The 20,718-nt window shown below is 36.1% G+C and overlaps 1 protein-coding gene and 1 pseudogene across 21 annotated transcripts in view; one reads left to right on the top strand and one right to left on the bottom strand.

Moving 5' to 3' along the window:
* CARF (calcium responsive transcription factor) overlaps window positions 1-20,718 on the bottom strand; it is a 106,166-nt gene that overhangs the window by 38,846 nt on the left and 46,602 nt on the right. For 7 of the 21 annotated variants that reach the window (XM_044241337.1, XM_044241336.1, XM_044241347.1 and 4 more), the window contains 6 exons: window positions 15,771-16,004; window positions 14,082-14,244; window positions 12,234-12,297; window positions 7,757-7,887; window positions 7,008-7,380; window positions 635-2,300 (listed from right to left, as the gene is read on the bottom strand). In XM_044241337.1, coding sequence (XP_044097272.1) covers window positions 2,155-2,300; window positions 7,008-7,380; window positions 7,757-7,887; window positions 12,234-12,297; window positions 14,082-14,244; window positions 15,771-16,004 — 1,111 coding nt within the window. In that variant the 3' untranslated portion in view covers window positions 635-2,154. The other 14 variants (XR_006383766.1, XR_006383767.1, XR_006383764.1 and 11 more) reach the window with 9 other exon arrangements.
* LOC122902212 lies at window positions 17,227-20,290 on the top strand (annotated as a pseudogene).

Below are 20,718 nucleotides of genomic sequence, written 5' to 3'. Positions count from 1 at the left end.
TAAAAAATGTTCATACCAGATAATTTTTTTTTATAAAATTGTAGCCAAAGCAAACTGATCTCTCATGACAGAAAGCAAATCAGTAGTTGTTTGGGGATGGTGAGGTAGGAATGGGAAACAGAAGAAGAGGGAATGGATTATAAAGAGGCACTAGGAGCTCTAGAGGTGATGGATATGTTCATTATCTTAACTGTGGTGATAGTTTCATAGATGTATACATATATCAAAACTTACTAAATTGTGTACTTTAAATATGTGCAATTTATTTTATGTCGATTATACTTCAATAAAAATATTTTTAAAAACTCTAATATTGGACTGCTACTCTGTCTTCTGGTTTCAGAATTCTTTTTTTTCCTAATTGAGATATAATTAACATATTAATTTTAAGGTATACAATATGTTGATTTGGTAATTTATATTTTGCAATATATTACCACCAAAAAGTTAGCTAAAAATCACTATCATTTCACACAATTATTTGTTCCCTTTTATTACCCCCCATTCTTTCCTTTTAGATGTAGTCTCTGAGCAACTTTGAATATTATAATGAGGTATTATTGATTATAATTGCTATGCTGTACATTAGAATTCTCAAACTTATTTACTGATTTCAAATTTTACCCTTGAACATTTCCCCTGCACAATTATACCCATATTACATTTTCAAAGGTTTTCAATCTTAACCATACAACTTACTTATTTTTCTCATGAATCAAATTTAGAATCCACTAGTGAGTTTTTTTAAGATTCTGATTTTATTCCTAAAGTTTTAAGACTTCAATCAGCAACAAATATTTGCATTATTTAACAATAGTTTTCATAGTTAATGTGTATATGGCAAAAGCACACTAAGGCTTTGCCATTACAACTAAGTTAATTAAGTAGAATAACAGACATTTAGATACCAAAGCAATACACCATTTAAGATGTCTGAAGCTAAATCAGCTGATAGGGAATAGTTAATACAGTACCCCTTCTGGAGACAGTAAGATTTTCTATAGTACTACAAAATAGGCAGGTGGAATAAAGCGGGAAAAAAAAAAAAAAAAAAAAAAGGAAAAAAAAGAAAAGAAATAGAAAAAGAGAAAAGCCAGAATGGAAAACACTGATGATCCCTCCTTTTTAACCAAGAAATATAAAGCTGTACTTATAGATATCACAATGCCAAGATGTGAGAAAAAGAATTACTAATACCTTATTACATGCATTATATTAAAATGTTGATGGTTGGCTGAGCTGAGAGTACTAAATGCATATATGTCCCTAAATGGAATAAGAACAGGAGTTACTGGTAGTTATGCTGGAAAACTTTCAAGTTCCAAATTGACCATAAATTTCTAGCCAAAGTTCGCAGGTAATTAAAGTGTTTATTTAACATCTTTAAGAGGAACAAAACTACCACTATCCCCAGAAAAAGTATAAAAAGAAAACTACCAACAAGTTTAAGAAAAAAAAATAACACAGGATTTTTAATGAAAAAAATTACATTTTAACAAGGACACTATACATTAATTTACAATATATATATGTATATACACACACATTTTAAAACTTTTAAAAAAATCTGGTACAAATTAAATGACATCTTTCACATACTCACATGATTAAGTCTGTATTTTGACAGGATATAAAAATGAAACACAAGCTGGTGGGCCTCAAAATCAGAAACTGCAATGCAGGACCAGCTTCCAAAATCTATTTTCTATCGTTTTTGCAACTTTTAAAAAACATTTACCTTGGATAAGACAAGGTACTTAGTATAAAAGCTTTTTCTTTTAAGCATGTTAACTGCTTATGGAGAAATTAATATTGAAGGAAAAAGCCCACCATGGCAGTGTTTATCTATAACTCACTGTAGTATATATAAAGTTCACTGGGAGGCTTTGGAACATGAAAACTACAATGATGAAAAAAGCTCAGCTGTAATTATGAATTTCTAACTGTTTATTTCAAATGTCCAATTCACTACTACATATATTACACCTTGCAATACATCATACAAAAGAGCCGATGTCAAAGTTTGCTGTAGAGCTGTTAGGAGAATGCGAAATATAGATACTGAAAGTTTTATGCACGCGTATTTAATACCCGGTGCATTTAAAAAATAACTGAATATTTAAAATATGTAAACATACTTTTAAAAAAGCGATGCTAAGCACCTTTAAAATACAATACTGATATATTGTGACTGAACATGCATTTAGAGGACACATGAATTTTTAAAAATTTAGAAACTATTTTTAAAGAGCTACTCATTGAAATACTTACATGAAAATATTGATAGTTCCAGTTTCTACCTAAAAACCAAAAGAGTATACAATTAGGGACTGAAACCTTCCTTCATGCTCTTTCTTAATTTTGCTTTTTGTTTGTGAGGTGGATGCACTGTAACTTTCTGTCCTCATAAAAACAAAAACAAAAATGAGTACCAGAGAGACATTCACATAGAATGAAGTGAGAGAAATATTTTTTAACTGTGTTTTGTTAAAACTGTGTTTTGTTAAGTGCCAAAGTCTGAATCCTCTAACATCTCTCATTCTCGTAGGTAATTCACTAGAGTTTGTATCTTAACAAGCATTTCTCCTTAACAACTCAACATCAAAAAAGAAAAGAATGTCTCCAAAGGAACATAGTTAAATTGGTAAAATATTTAATAAGCTATTGCCATTAATAAAAAGTGAATATTACTTAAAATCTTGAAAACAGTTTCCATAAACTGGAAATAACAAATGAAAAGAATGTTATCTACAATGTAACACTACAATATAAATTTAGACTTATACCCTTTAAGTACACAGAGACTAAGAGAAATCTGGGTTTGAGGTAATTAAGTGCTGTGTTTAACTTAGAGTAACATAATCAGATTTGGCAGCCTGCCTCTAAAATGCTGACATCAAATATTTTCAGTTCATAGAACAGTTAACTATTCTAACTAAAAATCATATATGTAATTAAATATTAACTGTGTATTAAATAGGGGCATAAATAATACATTTTATATTAAATAGGGTATAAATCTAAAGAGCAAGATGTTTTTATTAAAGTTCTACTCACTTCTAATATAACAATGCTTTATACTTAGATACATATGAACCTGCGACAACTAAAATGAATTAAGAATGGGAGACTGGATTTAGAAAAGCTAAAAATGACTCATATTCATGTAAAATATTAAGGTTAAATTTCATATTATATCTCATATCCTTTGAACATTAAACATTCATATCCATTTGAAATCCTTATTATTTTAAAATAAAAGCTTAAATATACCCACACATGGTCCCTGGGGTAAAAAAAGCCTTTACGTTGATTTCTTGACAGTTTATAATTGACATTTCTAGTTTGCCAACCTTCCAGAAAACAGAAGCTTACAATGAATATAGTGATCAGTACTTATTCAGTATTTCGAGTAAATATACTTACTCAACAAGTCAATATACATATACATCAGTTGTTTTAAAGTGTTAAATAAGAACTAATTTTTTAACTACGAATACTTACCTTGAAATAGCATAAATTCTAATACCACCAATTCAGTAAGAACTCTGGCATAGAAAAATAAATACAACTCAAATTGTTTTCCAACCAGAGCTGAATCTTCAATACAAAATAGGAAAAAAAAAATCCCCTGCTGATATCAAAAAGTCCCCCAAATCATCTGTAAACACCAGGGGAAGTCTGTTATTTTTTCTGAATTCTCTCAATTTCTACATTTTCCTCTCCATAAGTAGTGCTTTACCTACAATACTATATAAATCCATGCAATATACATTTATTTCTGTGTTTTATCTGATTAATTCAAGTTAAAATTATAAGTACTTACCAAGACACTTTAAATTTCTATTAGATGACCATTAGTATGCTATTGGTTTGTAGTTTGAAGTATAAAAAGTTCTAATGGAAGAAGCCAAAATGCAACTACTGTTTCCACAAAGGAGAATGCTGGGCTTCGTGTTATGATTCAAATCTACGACTGTTTTATCTTCCCTAATGTGACAGACTACAAATAATCTCTCACCTGTCTGCTATAATGTAAAGAATTTCTAAAAAAAAAAAAAAGAATTTCTTCACAACTTTAAAGAGGCAGTAAGTTTTTTTTATCACTTTTAAATAAAAAGTCAACACAGTCCCCCCACACACACACACACATAATCTCTCTCTCACACACACACACACACTATTTTTTGTTTTTGTCTTTTCAGAACCCAAATTAGATATTTTCAAGAGATGAGTTATGTGACTATTTGTGTTCAGACTATATTGTCATGAATAAATTCAGATGATCTTTTGAAATACTGGCCTCATTAGATAATCAAAAGCACAAGAATTATACAAAATGACAGCAGTAAAATAGCTTCCAAAAATATGGACTTGGCAACAAACATACCAGTTTTAAATCACAGTTGCTCATTGAACTAGTCTTTAGTCCATCTATCACAATACTGCACTTTGACAATATTCACCTTCTTTTTTTATGACATCAGAAGTTACCCAAGTTATAAATTCTGAAAAGCTTCAATAATTTATGTGGCAGATAATTTCTTACAGTCCAAATTTTTTTTTGCTTCCATAGACAATGCTGGTTCTTTGGGTTCTTGCTTAACTTGGCTCAGAGAAATGGTACCTTCTGGATTTTCTTCAACTTTAAAACCAAACATAAAAGAAAAACCCTAAAGGTTAATGTAAACTTACAACACTGGAATCCTTATAATTATATGAATTAAGAAGCAAAGCAAAAAACAGTCGTTTTTTAAAAAAAAGTCAGTGTATTTGAGAACTCAGTACTTCTGACATCTTAGTCATTCATAATAAATTCTTTCAGGATGTGTATACCTGAAACTAATGTACTATTGTATGTCAACTAAACTCAATAAAAAAATTTAAAGAAAAAGAAAAATAATAAAAAATTAAATGTTGAGAAGCTTAAAAAATTTTTCTTCAGTATGCTTCTGTAATGAAAACAAGGAAAGACTAAGAAAACCAGAGCTCCTCTCCTCTACAGATGCTTTGATAAAAAAGCAGTCCATAATTTCATGAAAGTATGAGGACTATCTCATATTTAAATTTAACTGCCTTTAAAACTATGAGTAAACAAAAGTCAGGAGGCCTCCTATTATTGGAAAATAATGCTTTGCAAACAGTAGGTATACGTATTACAAATTTACAGATCTGTTACCAGTCTACTATTGCCTCCCTATGGAGCCATATATCAAGGCAAATAAATACTCCCTCCCTAAAGAAACTCAACTACATGAGTACTTTAGAAAAAAATATGCCACCTCTTCAGGGAGAGTTCTGACTTAGCTGTACAAGCTGTATGTTTGCTTATCTGAAACACTGCACAAGGCACTTACCATTCTGATTTTAAAGTACTTATGACCAGATTAATCTGAATGCAGCATACCAGCGACACTATCTTGAACTGGCAGGTGAGATGTCTCTTTCTCAGGGATATCAGTTTTCAGTTGCTAAAGGGAACCAAGATTAAGGGGACCAATATTTGCTCAGGCAAGTGTGTTAACACCCCTAATGCTTGTCACATATGGATGTGTTAAGGAGTTTAGCCCACACCATAAAGAAAACCAGTAGAAGATGGATTTGAGTGACCCTTAGGATTCATATTCAGGTGAAGTAGCCCTCAGATCATGATCTAACTTGATAAATCATGCAATTTCAGATTCCAAGAGGGTCTCCTTTAAAGCAATCTGATTAGAGCTCCCAGAAATACCTTGGTACAACATAGAGGGAGGAAGCATGTTAGAATGGAAAGAAACTTTGAAGGCAGATAGATCTGGGTTAAAATCTCTGCTCTATCACTTCTAGGTAATTACTTAACCTCTCTGAGCCTTGATTAACCTATCTGTAGAATGGGGACACCACCAACTATTACATGAAGTTCTGAGGATTAATTCACCTATATTCCTTTCCCTCTTTTCTACTAAACTTATTCAGTAGTGACAACTACTAAACCACAGCTCTCCAGATAAATTTTCTTAAAAGTAACAATTCCAAAAAATTTAGAAAAAAAAAGTAACAATTCCAAAAAATTTTAAAAATTTAAAATTTAAAATCTTTTGGAATTATTATTTTTAAGAAAATGATTCTTTTCTGGAAGGAACTAACTTACACTTTTCCTTACCCAGAAGAATAAAGTCTAAGAATCTAGGGTAAATACTTTGTATGTTCTAAGGATTTCTATGAAGATTTTTGTTGTTCAAAGCAAACTGCAAATCTTTCTCCACAAAAGTTCGCAATCTGAAACAATCTATGTGAAAGGGAGTGACGTAGGTCAAGTAGGAGTAGGTTGACTGGGTTTGTTACAAAGTAAAATTAACAAGGTCTTGGATTAAACCCAAGTCCCTAAGGCTTAACTAGTTCCCTTTCCGTTTCCATAGAACTCAACATTGAAGTTTATAACTCAAAATCTTTAACATTTATATCTGTCCACTTCATTCCATTTTTCCTTGTAACATTTTTTCCATAGTAACCTTTACACTATAAGTTTTCCTTTTAAAGTTTCTCATTTTATGGGGCACCTAGGTGGCTCCGTCAGTTAATTGGCTGCCTTTGGCTCAGGTCATCATCTCAGGGTCCTGGGATTAAGCCCCACTCAGTTCTCTGCTCAGTGTGGAGTCTGCTTCTCTCTTTCTCTCCACTCCTCCCCCCTGCCTATGCCCTCTCTCTCTAAAATAAATACATACATAATCTTTGAAAAAATAAAGTTTCTCATTTTTTTCATGCATTCTACAATGACCCTCTGATTTTGTATCACCACAGATTTTCTATATAAACTGAGGTAATTAGAGAACAATTTTGATGGAGAAGAAAAAAATTAAAAAGTTTAGGAGTTATTATGCTCTTGATATTTTTCCCTTTTTCTAGTAGTTTCACTTTCTTTATATTTTATAAACCCCTGAGTAGAAATGATTGTTTTTTTCTGTAGTGTAACAGTAATGATAGTCCAAAAAGGTTAAAAATAAAATCACAAGTTGCTTTTAACTTACTAAGAGCTGGGTGGCTATCTATAATCTGTATTGGGATGGTCTGCCCATTTCCCAGCAGAATCCGGTGAACACCTCCTTCCATATTCTCTGCATCCTCAACATCTCCAACTTCCACCAGCTGGTCCATTGCAGCCAGATTTTGATCTGGTCCTGGAAGGCTAGTCATGGTAGAGGCAATAATGCTACTGTTTGAGGTTAGGCATGTATCTGTTTGAAGACTATGACTTTGACCAAGCAGCAGAGAATTATTATTCAGTACAGTACTTTCTAATGAATCCAGAAGTCTTGAAGGACTGGAGGAAGGGTGGTTATTTACTGATATCACAGCCGATGGTCCATCAGGAGAAGTGAATCTTGGTTGCAACTGCAAACCCTTTTAAACCGAAAAGAGTTACATCAAAATGTTTAAATTTACTAAGTATAATTTTCTAATAGGATATATTATTCTTTTGACACATAATTGAAATAAAATAGAGGAATATAATTACTAACAAATATCAAGGACAGAAACAAGAATCAAAGGAAAAGTAGTTCAACTAAAATTTTACTGCATGCACAGTCAACTCCAACTTTTAAAAAATGTATTATTTAAATGATCTTATATCAAGATACAAAAACATCAGGAAATAAATAATAACATCTGTGATCATTATTATAATTCTATAATAATTCTATAACACCCCTAGAAGAAGAGAGATTAAGGAAGAAAGAAAAGGGCTTCAGTTTTGTCTATTTCACTGGATACCTACCTGTAATTGTGTAAATATTTTTGGCTGAAATGAGGAAAGTGAAGAAAGCAAGTGGGCCGGCTCTGGAGACAAAGAACCCCTTGTCTGATTTGTTTCCACTTTAGTGTTAATTGATTCCCCCGGTGAATTTCCTAAGTTATATATATAAAAAAAAAATCATCTATCATAACAAAATAATGTTTATGGTTTCTATGTTATATGACACTACATTTCATTACAACACTTACTATTACAATTAGAATAGGAAATAAATTCAAAGGTTTGAAAAGGACTTTAAGAAGTTCTTTTTTTGTTCACTGTTTCCAGACCTGGTAGAATCAGAATCACTCAGGAACTTTTTGAAAATATACATTCTGAGGTTCAACCTCCATTAATTTTAATTCAGTATATCTAGGATGTGATGTTAGAAACAGTAGTTTTTTCCTTGAAAGATTATGTTTTGTAGCTCTAATCTAGCCCATTTTCCGTGCTATGATGCTAGACTACCTCTAAACTTCTCTGGATGTGTGAAACCTATGAAGCCTCTCAGTCACAGAGACCAAACTTAATTCATCTTTGGTAGCCCTAATGCCTAGGACAATGCCTGACAGGAAGTGGGTCCTCCAAAATAGCAGCATTAGTGCTCGCTTCGGCAGCACATATACTAAAATTGGAACAAAATAGCAGCATTAAATTTCTTCCAATAACTTATTTTGGAATAAATGACTAAGAGTAAAAATCTCTCTGTTTTCTTATTATCTCAATTGCTAAAGTAATTTTCCTTAGGGAATATAATCCCTCTCATGTAATTTCTATGTATTAATCCAAATATTAATATTAATTTTAATTTAATTAAAATTAATTAATCTCTTTAAGTCAATTAAAACCCAATTATCAACAACTATTTATTGCTTCCATATTGAAACTAAGTAATTTTTCAAAATGGCCCTGGCATGAGACAGGAATGGAATTAAGCACTAGCTCGCTTTTCTCTGTAACCTTCAACATGCTACTCGGTTTGTAAACCCCAGTTTCATCTGTAAAATCAGGATAGTAAAAGAATCTTCTTCAAGGGACTGTTGAGAAGATTAAACAATGCTTTCACATTTCTTGGCTTCGTTAGTTCTTTTTCTTAAATTAAGGTATAGGTGATACACAGTGTGACAACAATTTCAGCTATAATGACTCCACAAGTTTATATGTTGTGCTATGCTCATTCCAAGTGTAGCTACTCTCTGCCACCATACGAGGCCATCACAGTACCATTGATTATGTTCCCTTTTATCCCTGTGACTTGTTCCTTCCAGAACCCAAAACCTGTATCTCCCACTCCCCTGCACCCATTTTGCCCATCTCCTACCACTCCCCTGCCTCTGGCAAGCATCAGTTTGTTCTCTGTATTTATGGGTCTGTTTCTGCTTTTCATTTGCTTATTTGTTTTGGTTTTCAGATTCTACATATAAATGAAGTCACATGGTGTATGTCTTTCTCTGTCTGACTTACTTCACTTTCTGGCATCTTCATCGTCCTTGCACTTCACTCTGCTGCAGTCACCCACTACTACTATCATACCCTCGACTCTTCTACATCTAAAAATCTCTACTTCAGAAATCCCATTCTTTGATCACAACCTCTTATTCTTCCAGGGATTTTGCTTAAGTACTTCACTACAATTATTTGACCTCAGGTGAACCTCCAATCCTTTGACTCCTCAGTTTTCTTCAGATACATCAACGTCTCACTTAATAAACTTCTCTCCCCATCCAGCTTAGTCGAATCCCACGGTTACAGCTTCAGTCAATAGCCTGAAAATCCTCTAATCTCCCTTGCTTCTTTGTACTTTTGTTAACAACCTGGTACAATCTGAGCACTGAATGAAAATGGCTTCCAGTGCCTGTACAATCGAAGCTGAATGCCACTGAAAAAGAAACTTACTGTTACTACTAATACCAATTCATGATCACCAACTTCAACAGGACCTTCACCTACCTGTACCTGACAACCTTAAAAGGTTTCTCCCATTCTCTCTATATATATTTTAAAGTTTTTATTTACTTGACAGAGAGAGACATAGTAAGAGAGGGAACACAAGCAGGGGGAGTGGGAGAGGGAGAAGCAGGCTCCCCACCAAGCAGGGAGCCTGATGTGGGGGTCGATCCCAGGACCCCAGGATCACGACCCAAGCCAAAGGCAAATGCCCTACGGCATCTGCCACCCAGGCGCCCCTCTCCCATTCTACATTATAGAAGATTTCAAATGTCTAATCTTGGTCACACTTCCTAAGATCTTTTTTCACTCTTAGCACTTTTAAGGAGAAAACAGAAATTATCAGAAATTTCCTCAACTTCTCATCATCAAAGCTATCCAGTACCTTCGTCTTCCTCTCTCTCTTCAGATCTCTTCTATCTGAAAATACCTTCCCTCAACCCTGTATTCTCTTCCTAGCACACTGTCTCTACTTCTTCATTCATCACTCATTCACTCTTCAACCATCCCAATGTGGCTTCTTCCCAATCCACTCAATTGAAATGGCTATGATACCTAAGCTTTCCAAACCTGATTTCATGAATTTTTTTTCTTTCCCCTTGTCATTACCAAATCCTCTTCTTAAACCAGTATTGCCTACCTCAGTAAATGCCACTACCCATCAGTTGCTCATGGAAGAAACTCAGGAGTCATCCCAGATCATTCCTATTCTTTTACCCTCCACACCTATTCAATCAATAACCAAAACCTTTGAAAACAATTAAAATCTGTCCAATTCTAGTATAAATGCCACTAAATGGAGACTAAATCACTATCACACCTTTCTTTTTTTTTTTTTATTTTATTTATTTGAGAGAGAGAGACAGTGAGAGAGAGCACAAGGGAGGAGAAGGTCAGAGAGCGAAGCAGACTCCCCATGGAGCTGGGAGCCTGATGTGGGACTCAATCCCGGGACTCCAGGATCACGCCCTGAGCTGAAGGCAGTCGGCCAACCAACTGCGCCACCCAGGCGTCCCACTATCACACCTTTCATTTGGACAGCTCAAAGGGCCTCCTAAGCCCATTCTGCATATCTAGTTTTATCTCCAAGCACTGTCTATGCTTAAAACCACACCAACTTTCTTAAGTTCCTTGAACATGACAAGCTCTTTGTTGCTTAGCCTTCAAACACGGTATTCTTTGGATCGACAAATTCCTATCCATTCTTCAGTTCTCGGTTTAAAAGCCACTTTCTCAAGCGTTATTTCCCTACTCCCTAGATTAAGTTACACATCTCTGTCGCTATTCTCACACAAGGATAGCTTGGAATAGTAAGATAACATAGGAGAAACATATGTAGTAAGATATGTAGTAAGATAACATAGGAGAAACACCATATGAGAAAAAGCAAACCATGTAAAATGGACAAAATTTCCTGATCAAGGTATCTTAAGGTTATTATTACTGGAATTAGCCTAGCTTTATAGTGATCTGTATTAGTAATCAGACTCAAAATTTACTCATAAAGCACAAAAGCTGATTATATGAAGAAATTTATTTTTTTAAGTTTATTTATTTATTTTTGGTAGTCTAGATCTACACCCACTGTGGGACCTGAACTCACAAACCCAACATCAAGAGTCATATGCTCTTCAGCTAAGCCAGCCAGGTACCCCTTATTTTTTACTTTTGTTTGCATACAGTTGACACACGATGTTACATTAGTTCCAGGTGTGTAACAGTGATTCAACTTCCCTATATCTTATGCCATGCTCACCACAAGTATAGCTACCAAAACTGTCACCAAACATTGTGATTGTGTATCATTGACTATATTCCCTATGCTGTGCCTTAAAAAAAAAAAAAAAAAATTATTTGAGAGGGGAGGGAAGGGAGAGAGAATCTTCATGCAGACTCCCCACTGAGCATGGAGAGCTCAATCTCATGACCGTGAGGTCATGATCTGAAGTGAAACCAAAAAGGTTTCTAAGCCAACTGAGCCACCCAGGTGACCCTACGCCTTTCATTCCTGTGACTTACTCATTCCATAACTGGAAGCCTTCTCCTACTCCCTTTCACCCATTTTGCCCATCCCACACCACCTCTCCCCTTCGGCAACCATCAGCTAGTTCTCTGTGTTTATAAGTCTGATTCTGCTTTTTGTTTATTCATGTGTTTTGTTCATCAGAGTCCACATATGAGTGAAATCATATGGTATTTGTCTTTCTCATTAGAAGTTTGATTTATTTTACTTAGCATAATACTCTCTAGGTCCATCCATGTCATTATAAAAGGGAATGTGTCATCCTTTTTTACAGCTGAATAACATTTATGAGGAAGTATATGTGAGTAACATGTAAGTATATATGTTTAAACAGCTAGAATTATTTTGACAAATCCTGACATAGTTGTTCCTGTCTCTTTGGGCCATGGTTTCTTTATCCATGAAAAAATTTTGATTAGATGAGATAACATCTTCAGTGTCTTCTAGTTTTAATACTGGTTTTATTTAAAGATACCCAAAATAACCTACCTTCTGCAAATGTAACTGTCACAGTCTCTCTGAGAATATGCCCATTATCTGCAGTCCACTGAAGCTGGAAGGGGAATGTATATTTCAGTAAAAACAATAAAGCATTTATATTAAAAATGTTTTAAAATATCAATACAACTATCATATTTTATTCAGTGATAGCATAACTGTGTTTTATTCAGTAATTACACTCTTCACTTGTTTACATTCTCAAAACATGAGTATACTTCACTATCCAAATACAATAGCTTCCCAAGTTCAGATAGCAAGAATTTGGATAGCAAGTATAGATGGCAAAGATTATTGCTAACCAAATCTATTTTACTTCCCAAACTTTGGATAGTGAATAATTAAGAGAGTCTGGGATGGAAAAGAAGAGTAGCACTAGCTTAAAATCTGAATCTATTTAGGTAAAGAAGACATAATAATAGTAAAAATTTGGGAAGCAAAGGGTATTGCTACTGAGATTTTTTTTTTTTTTTGAAAGTTTATTTTAGAGAGCAAGAGGGAGCACATGTAAGCACTGGGGAGAGGCAGAAAGTCATGACCTGAATTGAAGTCAAGAGTCGGGACACTTAACTGACTGAGCCACCCAGGTGCCCCATTACAAAGGTTTTAATGCTGTAATTACTTCCTGTATTATAATTAGTAGTTTTTGTATAATTACATTATACTCTTCAGAGTAAGCAAAATTTTCACAGAACTGACCAGTATTCTGGGGGAAATTAGAGTATCACAGAATGAGATAAAATTGATACCCATAGATGGCATACAGAATGAACACCATCCCTTTGTGTATTCAAGTCTGAACTATTCTACTGAAACTTGTCTATTTTTTTTTTAATTCAAAGATTTTATTTTTTAGGGGCATCTGGGTGGCTCAGGGGTTGAGCCTCTGCCTTCGGCTCAGGTCATGATCTCAGGGTCCTGGGATCAAGCCCCACATCAGGCTCTCTGCTCAGCAGGGAGTCTGCTCCCCTCTCTCTCTGCCTACTTGTGATCTCTCTCTCTGTCTAATAAATAAATAAAATAAAATAAAATAAATCTTTAAAAAAATTAAAAAAAAGAAAAACGACTATTTCTTCTTTAAAAAAAAAGATTTTATGTATTTATTTGATAAAGAGAGAGAGAGCACAAGGAGCAGGGGCAGAGGGAGAATAGAAGCAGACTCTCTGCTATGCAAGAAGCCTGACACAGGGCTTGATTACAGGGCCCTAGAATCATGACCCAACCTGAAAGCAAATGCCTAACTGACTGAGCCATCCAGGTGCCCCTCCTTTTTAAAAAAAAAAGATTTATTTATTTCAGGGGTGACTCAGTGGCTCAGTCGGTTAAGCAGCTGCCTTTGGCTCAGGTCATGATTCCAGGGTCCTGGGATCGAGTCTCACATTGTGCTCCTTGCTCAGTGGGGAGTGTGCTTCTCCCTCTCCCTCTGCCTGCTGCTCCCCTTGCTTGTGCGCATTCTCACTCTGTCAAATAAATAAATAAAATCTTAAAGAAAAAGATTTATTTCAGTGAGAGAGAGAGCTCAGGGTGGGAAGGGCACAAGATGAGGGAGAGAGAAACTCAAGCTGACTGCGCACTGAGAATGGAGCCTGACGCGGGGCTCGATCTCATCACCCTGAGATCAGAGCTGAGCTAAAACCAAGAGCTGGATGCTTAATAAACTGCGCCACCAAGGCACCCCAAAACTACTATTTTTATATGTTTGTTTATATGTTTATATAAACATGTTTATGTTTATATGGCTACAGTTATTTATATGGCCTAATAACAACCACCCCATTAGGACAAATAGTAAGAGAAAAGATTCTATAATAAAACAAAGAATTACAATTGTGATCCTACCGTTGCTGGAATAATCTCTGAGTTATACACATTATCTCCATTTCTCAAGGATTTCTGTACCTCATGGATGTGATTTTTAATATCATTTACAGTTGGAAAAAAGGATAAATTATGTCTCTCAGGTACTTCATCAGGTTTAAATAGTTCTCTTTCTACAAATTTTCTGTGGAAAGCATAAAACAGAATAAAAACATAAACAGCCTAGTAATACACTTCAGATCAAAGGAGAAAATGGTTCTTTTTTAGCATAAAATTCTGTAAATTATGTTTACAGTTTTATAATTTATATTTTTCCCCTGAATTTTTTCTGTATATTAAATCAAATAAATCATGCAGATTAAAGCAATATAATACTTTCATTGATTAAATACCTCTATATCTAGAATAAGCGTGGACATTTTTATAGGAATCATTATTGTCAGTTTAAGCATAATACGTTTTGAATGCTATGTCAGGCAGTATACTGAACATTTCACATCAAGAATCTCCTTTAATGCTGACTATAATCCTGTGAGATAAGTGCAATTATCATTCCCACTTTACAGATAAGGGAACTAAGGGCTGTTGAAGTTAAATAATTTGCCAAAGTTATACATCTAGCCAGTAAGCATGAGCGCCTGGGCCTACACCCAGCTTACTGTATAAACATCATGTTACTCTGCTGCCAAAGGACATCACAATATGAAATATGACCCGACTGAATTTAAGTAGACAAAAGAGAAATATAGAAAAAGAAGGTGGCATTGACACATCAATATATAAAAAATTATAAAGTCCAATATTTATATGGTTTATGCATTACATTCTATAGACCATACTGTAGAGCTGAATTACACCTCTGTTCTTAAGGTTCAAGTTTAGTAAATCAGGTATGACTTGACCAAATTTTGGCTCTGTTCTAACGATGCCCCAATGAAAATGAATGTAAGATGTCTGAGAAAACTGCTAATTGGGAAAATTATGTATTACCTAAGACATAATCCTAGGAAATACATTTGTTGTTATTCAGACTGGACTGCTTAATAACCAGTAGGAGTAGCACCAGTTAAGTACCAGAAATCCCAGTAAGAGAGCACTGGCTGTAGCAGTAGATCTAGATTTCAGTTCTGCCTCTACCACTCGAGTCAGTTATTTAACCACTTGTAGTACCTGCTTTCTCATGTGCGGGATGGAGGTAAATACACCCACTTTATATAGTTGCAAGAATAAATGCGATCATGAGTATTGTCTCCTGAGAATCGGTAACACTGGACCAGAGTGCTACATTTAAACTTCCATCATACAAAGAACTATCCATGTTCTTTTGTTATAATACAGTTTCACTGCATTTCAAATAGCTTAAGTAAGTATCCTGGTCTAGGTTTTAAAATCTTTGGCTCTACAAAGGCTTTTTTTTTTCTATAATAGCATTTATTTATGTAATTCAATTAATACATAATTCAGAAATAGTCCAATTTGCTAAATTTGAATATGGAATATTTCAAATGAGTAAGCTGAATCATTACTCACAGCTTGCCAAGTATCTGCTAGAAAATGATCAGTTCATAAATACATTATTTTAATAAATTAATAAATTATATTCCTTAACTATTCTGATACCACATATCTTGGAAAATGTCTATGATGATAAATATATTATTTAAACCAACAAACAATAATGAAAAATGTAAAAGAGTAATTTTACTGTACCTTAACTGTTTCCTTACTGTATATACTTGTTCTATTCCCTGTGACACTAATTCTTGAATCTTGTGTGCTACTTGGGGATGTAGACGTGAGGGTAATGCACAGTTCTCATCCCTAATTGCAGTTTCCTCTTCTTCAAGAGAAGACACAGGAAAAGGGGAAAGTGGCAAAGGGAGGCAGGAAGTCTCTAATTCATGGTACTGATGGGCTTGCTTTGTAGGTAACTGTACATACCACCTGATAAGAAGAAATATTTAAAATTACGTTACTAGATGAAGGCAAGAATCATAGTTATTTATGTTAAAACTCAACAAGAAAAAGAATTATCTTTTAAGAAAAGATAATATAACATACTAAGTAAATGTAACTAAATTTTTAAAATAATAGATATCGGGGCACGTGGGTAGCTCAGGTTAAGCCTCTGCCTTCAGCTCAGGTCATGATTTCAGGGTCCTGGGATCGAGCCCCACATCGGGCTCTCTGCTCAGTGGGAAGCCTGCTTCTCCCTCTCCCATGCCCCCTATTTGTGTTCCCTCTCTCGCTGTCTCTGTCAAATAAACAAATAAAATCTTTGAAAAAAATAAAAATAAAAAGGATATAGACAACATTTAAAATGTTCTAGTCTTCTTCTTTTTAGAAATATTTAATTTATTTATTTGAGAAAGAGAAAGAGAGAGCACATGCACACATGGGGGCAAGAAGGAGCAGAAGGAGAGTGGAGAAGGCGAGGCAGAGAATCTCAAGCAGACTCTGTACTGAGCATGGAGTCTAATTTGGGGCTCATCTCACCACCCTGAGCTGGACCAACCAACTGAGCCACCCAAGCACCCCCCATGCCCCTGCTTGACTCTTCTAAGTTGGCTTTCTATCCAATTAAATAAAAATCTTTATAAAATCTTATCGATTTTCACTATGGCCCTTTAATTAAGGAGGGTACAGGAGTTAAGTATATATGAAAATGGTATTTTAAATTTCATGCTAATTAAATTTACCTCAAAATAATGAGACTTTTAAAGTCATCATCTTCTAAACTGTGTATTTTCCCATTCTTCTATGATTTTGTCCCCAAATTATAACTTCTATGTTCTACCTATGATCCTTCCAAACAAAAGGTGGCTATAATTCAGAGTCTACCAAGGCTGAGCTCAGTGGGAGAATCTTCCCTAACAGGAGCTCAATATACTACCTCTATTGCTCCACAGCCCCTCTACTGCACACAGCTCTTATTGCTCCAATGAGCAAGAGGATCAACTAGAAGATGAATACAGGTCTTTCATATTGCAGTACAAAAGAACAGATGCTAGGAAAATGAAATGATCTGGTAGGATACTGTTTTAATTGATACTTTTGTACAAAGTGCTTGCAATGACTGATACTGCATAAAATGGAGGCTATTTAAAAATTATATGCAATGCTCTCCAGCTCATTGAATGTGGGGCTAGATCTTTGGATTGCTGTGTTCTTCTCAAGCTGAGCCAGGCCTACATAGAAGCAACCATGTCAGCTGGCATTGATTTTGGCACCACCTACTCCTGCGTGGGTGTCTTCTAGCATGGGAAGGTGGAAATAATGGCCAGTGATCAGGGAAACCGAACCACCCCAAGTTATGTCACCTTCATGGACACTGAACGATTGATCGGTGACGCTGCAAAGAATCAAGTTGTGATGAACCCCACCAGCACAGATTTTGAAGCCAAATGCCTGATTAGACAGAGATTTGATGATGCTGTTGTCCAATCTGATATGAAGCATTGCCTTTCACGGTGGTGAATGATGCTGACAGGCCCAAGGTCCAATAAAATACAAGGGAGAGACAAAAAGCTTCTATTCAGAGGAGGTGTCTTCTATGGTTTTGACGAAAATGAAGGAAATCACAGAGGCTTATCTTGAGAAGACGGTTACCAATGTAGTTGTCACAGTACCTGTGTACTTCAATGATTCTCAGCGTCAGAATACCAAAGATGCTGGACTATTGCTGGTCTCAATATACTTAAAATCATCAATGAGCCAACTGCTGGTGCCATTGTTTATGGCTTAGACAAAAGAGTTAGAGCTGAAAGGAATGTGCTGATCTTTGACTTAGGAGGTGACACTTTTGATGTGCCAATCCTTACTACAGAAGATGGGATCTTTCAGGTTAAGTGCACAGCTGGAGACACCCACCACTTCTTAGGTGGAGAAGACTTTGACAACTGAATGGTCAACCATTTTATTGCAGAGTTCAAGCGCAAACATAAGAAAGATATCAGTGAAAACAAAGGGGAAGTTCGTCATCTCTGTACTGCTTGTGAACGTGCTAAGCGTACACTTTCTTCCAGCACCCAGGCCAGTTATGAGGCCGAATGTTTATAGCAGCAATGTCCACAATAGCCAAACTATGGAAAGAACCTAGATGTCCATCAACAGATGAATGGATAAAGAAGATGTGGTATATATACACAATGGAATACTATGCAGCCATCAAAAGAAATGAAATCTTGCCCTTTGCGACAACATGGATGGAACTAGAGCGTATCATGCTCAGTGAAATAAGTCAAGCAGAGAAAGACAACTACCATATGATCTCCCTGATATGAGGAAGTGGTGATGCAACATGGGGGCTTAAGTGGGTAGGAGAAGAATAAATGAAACAAGATGGGATTGGGAGGGAGACAAACCATAAGTGACTCTTAATCTCACAAAACAGAGGGTTGCTGGGGGGAGGGGGGTTGGGAGAAGGGGGTGGGGTTATGGACATTGGGGAGGGTATGTGCTTTGGTGAGTGCTGTGAAGTGTGTAAACCTGGCAATTCACAGACCTGTATCCCTGGGGATAAAAATATATATTTATAAAAAATAAAAAAATTTGGGTGCCTGGGTGGCTTAGTGGGTTGAGCCGCTGCCTTCGGCTCAGGTCATGATCCTAGGGTCCTGGGATCGAGCCCCGCATCGGGCTCTCTGCTCAGCAGGGAGCCTGCTTCCTCCTCTCTCTCTGCCTGCTTGTGATCTCTCTCTGTCAAATAAATAAATAAAATCTTTAAAAAAAAAAAAAAAAAAAAACCTCTGGGCCAGGTTCAGGGACAGTCCACACTGACCCATCCTGTGGGCCTGGGCCAGAGCCACCGCCTGGCTCTTGTCATTGTCACTGTGGAGGATTTTTGTATCCAGGCAAGCTTATACTCTGAGGGACCATCTCCCCCTACTCCCTGCTCTCTCCCTGGAGGACGTGGGAGGGACAAGCTCTATATTTTCATTCCAAATAAAATTCTCCTGCAGATGGAAATCCCATCCTTCTAAAGCTGGCTCAGACATGAAAATAAGGTTTGGGGACCTGGCTTACCCAGAGAGGTCCTATGTTGTTGCAGGAAGTACTAGTTCTTCATCTGTGTCCTACTATAGGAAAATAATTGAAGGCACTGAAGTTGTCCAGGAGATTCAGAATAAGCAGAAGGTGGGACCAAGTGATGACACCTTCACTTGAGATTGATTCTCTGTATGAAGGAATCAACTTCTATACTTCTATCACTCATGCTGGGTTTGAAGAATTAAATGCTGACCTGTTTTGTGGCACCCTGGACCCTGTAGAGAAAGCCCTTCAGGATGCCAAGTTACACAAGTCTCAGATCCACGATACTGTCCTGGTGGGTGGTTCTACTCTTATCCCCAAGATTCAGAAACTTCTCCAAGATTTCTTCAGTGGAAAAGAACTGAATAAGAGCATCAACCCTGACGAGGCTGTTGCTTATGGTGCAGCTGTCCAGGCAGCCATCCTTTCTGGAGACAAACCTGGAAATGTTCAAGGTTTGCTGTTGTTGGATGTCATTCCACTTTCTCTTGGCATAGAAACTGCTGGACAAGTCATGACTGTTCTCATTAAGCATAATACTACCATTTCTACCAAACAGACACAGATCTTCACTACCTACTCCGACAACCAGCCTGGTATGCTTATTCAGGTGTATGAAGGTAGAGCGTGCCATGACCAAGGACAACAAACTATTTGGAAAGTTTGAACTCACAGGCATACCTCCTGCCCCTCGTGGTGTCCCACTGATTGAGGTCACTTTTGATATTGATGCTAATGGTATCCTCAAAGAGAACAAGATTACCATCACTAATGACAAGCGTGGCTTGAGCAAGGGAGATATTGAGCGCATGGTCCGGGAAGCTGAGAAGTACAAAGCTGAAGATGAGAAACAGTGGGACAAGGTGTCTTCCAAGAATTCACTTGAGTTTTACACATTCAACATGAAAGCAACTGTTGAAGATGAAAAACTTCAGGGCAAGATAAATGATGAAGACAAACAGAAGATTCTTGACAAGTGCAATGGAATCATCAACCGGCTTGATAAGAACCAGACTGCCAAGAAGGAAGAATTTGAACACCAGCAGAAAGAGCTGGAGAAAGTCTGCAATCCCATCATCACCAAGCTGTACCAGAGTGTAGGGCGCATGCCAGGAGGAGTGCCTGGAGGCTTCCCTGGCAGTGGAGCTCCTCCCTCTGGTGGTGCCTCCTCTGGGCCCACCATTGAAGAGGTTGATTAAAGCAACCTGAGAATAAATAGGTCTAGCATTGTTCCACACACAATATTCAAAGGACCCAAATTTGTAGCAAATTCCATAGCAGCTGTAGAATTGAGTTGCTATAGCAAAAAACTGGGTATTCTTGATACCTGAATATGGAATATATGCACAGGAAAGGAAATAAACATTGCACTTTATAAGCACTGTATTGTTAAATGGAAAATGCAATGTCTTAAATAAAACTGTATTTAAAATTGGCAAAAAAAAATTATATGCAATGTTCTCCAAACTGAATGATCTAATTATTGGCTACTAATTTTTCATATATCCAAAGTTCATTTTACATACTTATGTATTTATTTTTTTAAAGATCTGTCTATGAGAGAGAGAGAAAGTGGGCTCACAAGCCTGGGGATGGGCAGTGAGAGAAGAGCAAACTTCCCACTGAG

Source organism: Neovison vison, chromosome 3 (assembly GCF_020171115.1).
Source record: "Neovison vison isolate M4711 chromosome 3, ASM_NN_V1, whole genome shotgun sequence".
Classification (NCBI taxonomy): Eukaryota; Metazoa; Chordata; class Mammalia; order Carnivora; family Mustelidae; genus Neogale; species Neogale vison.
This window is presented reverse-complemented; position numbering and strand designations above follow the sequence as displayed.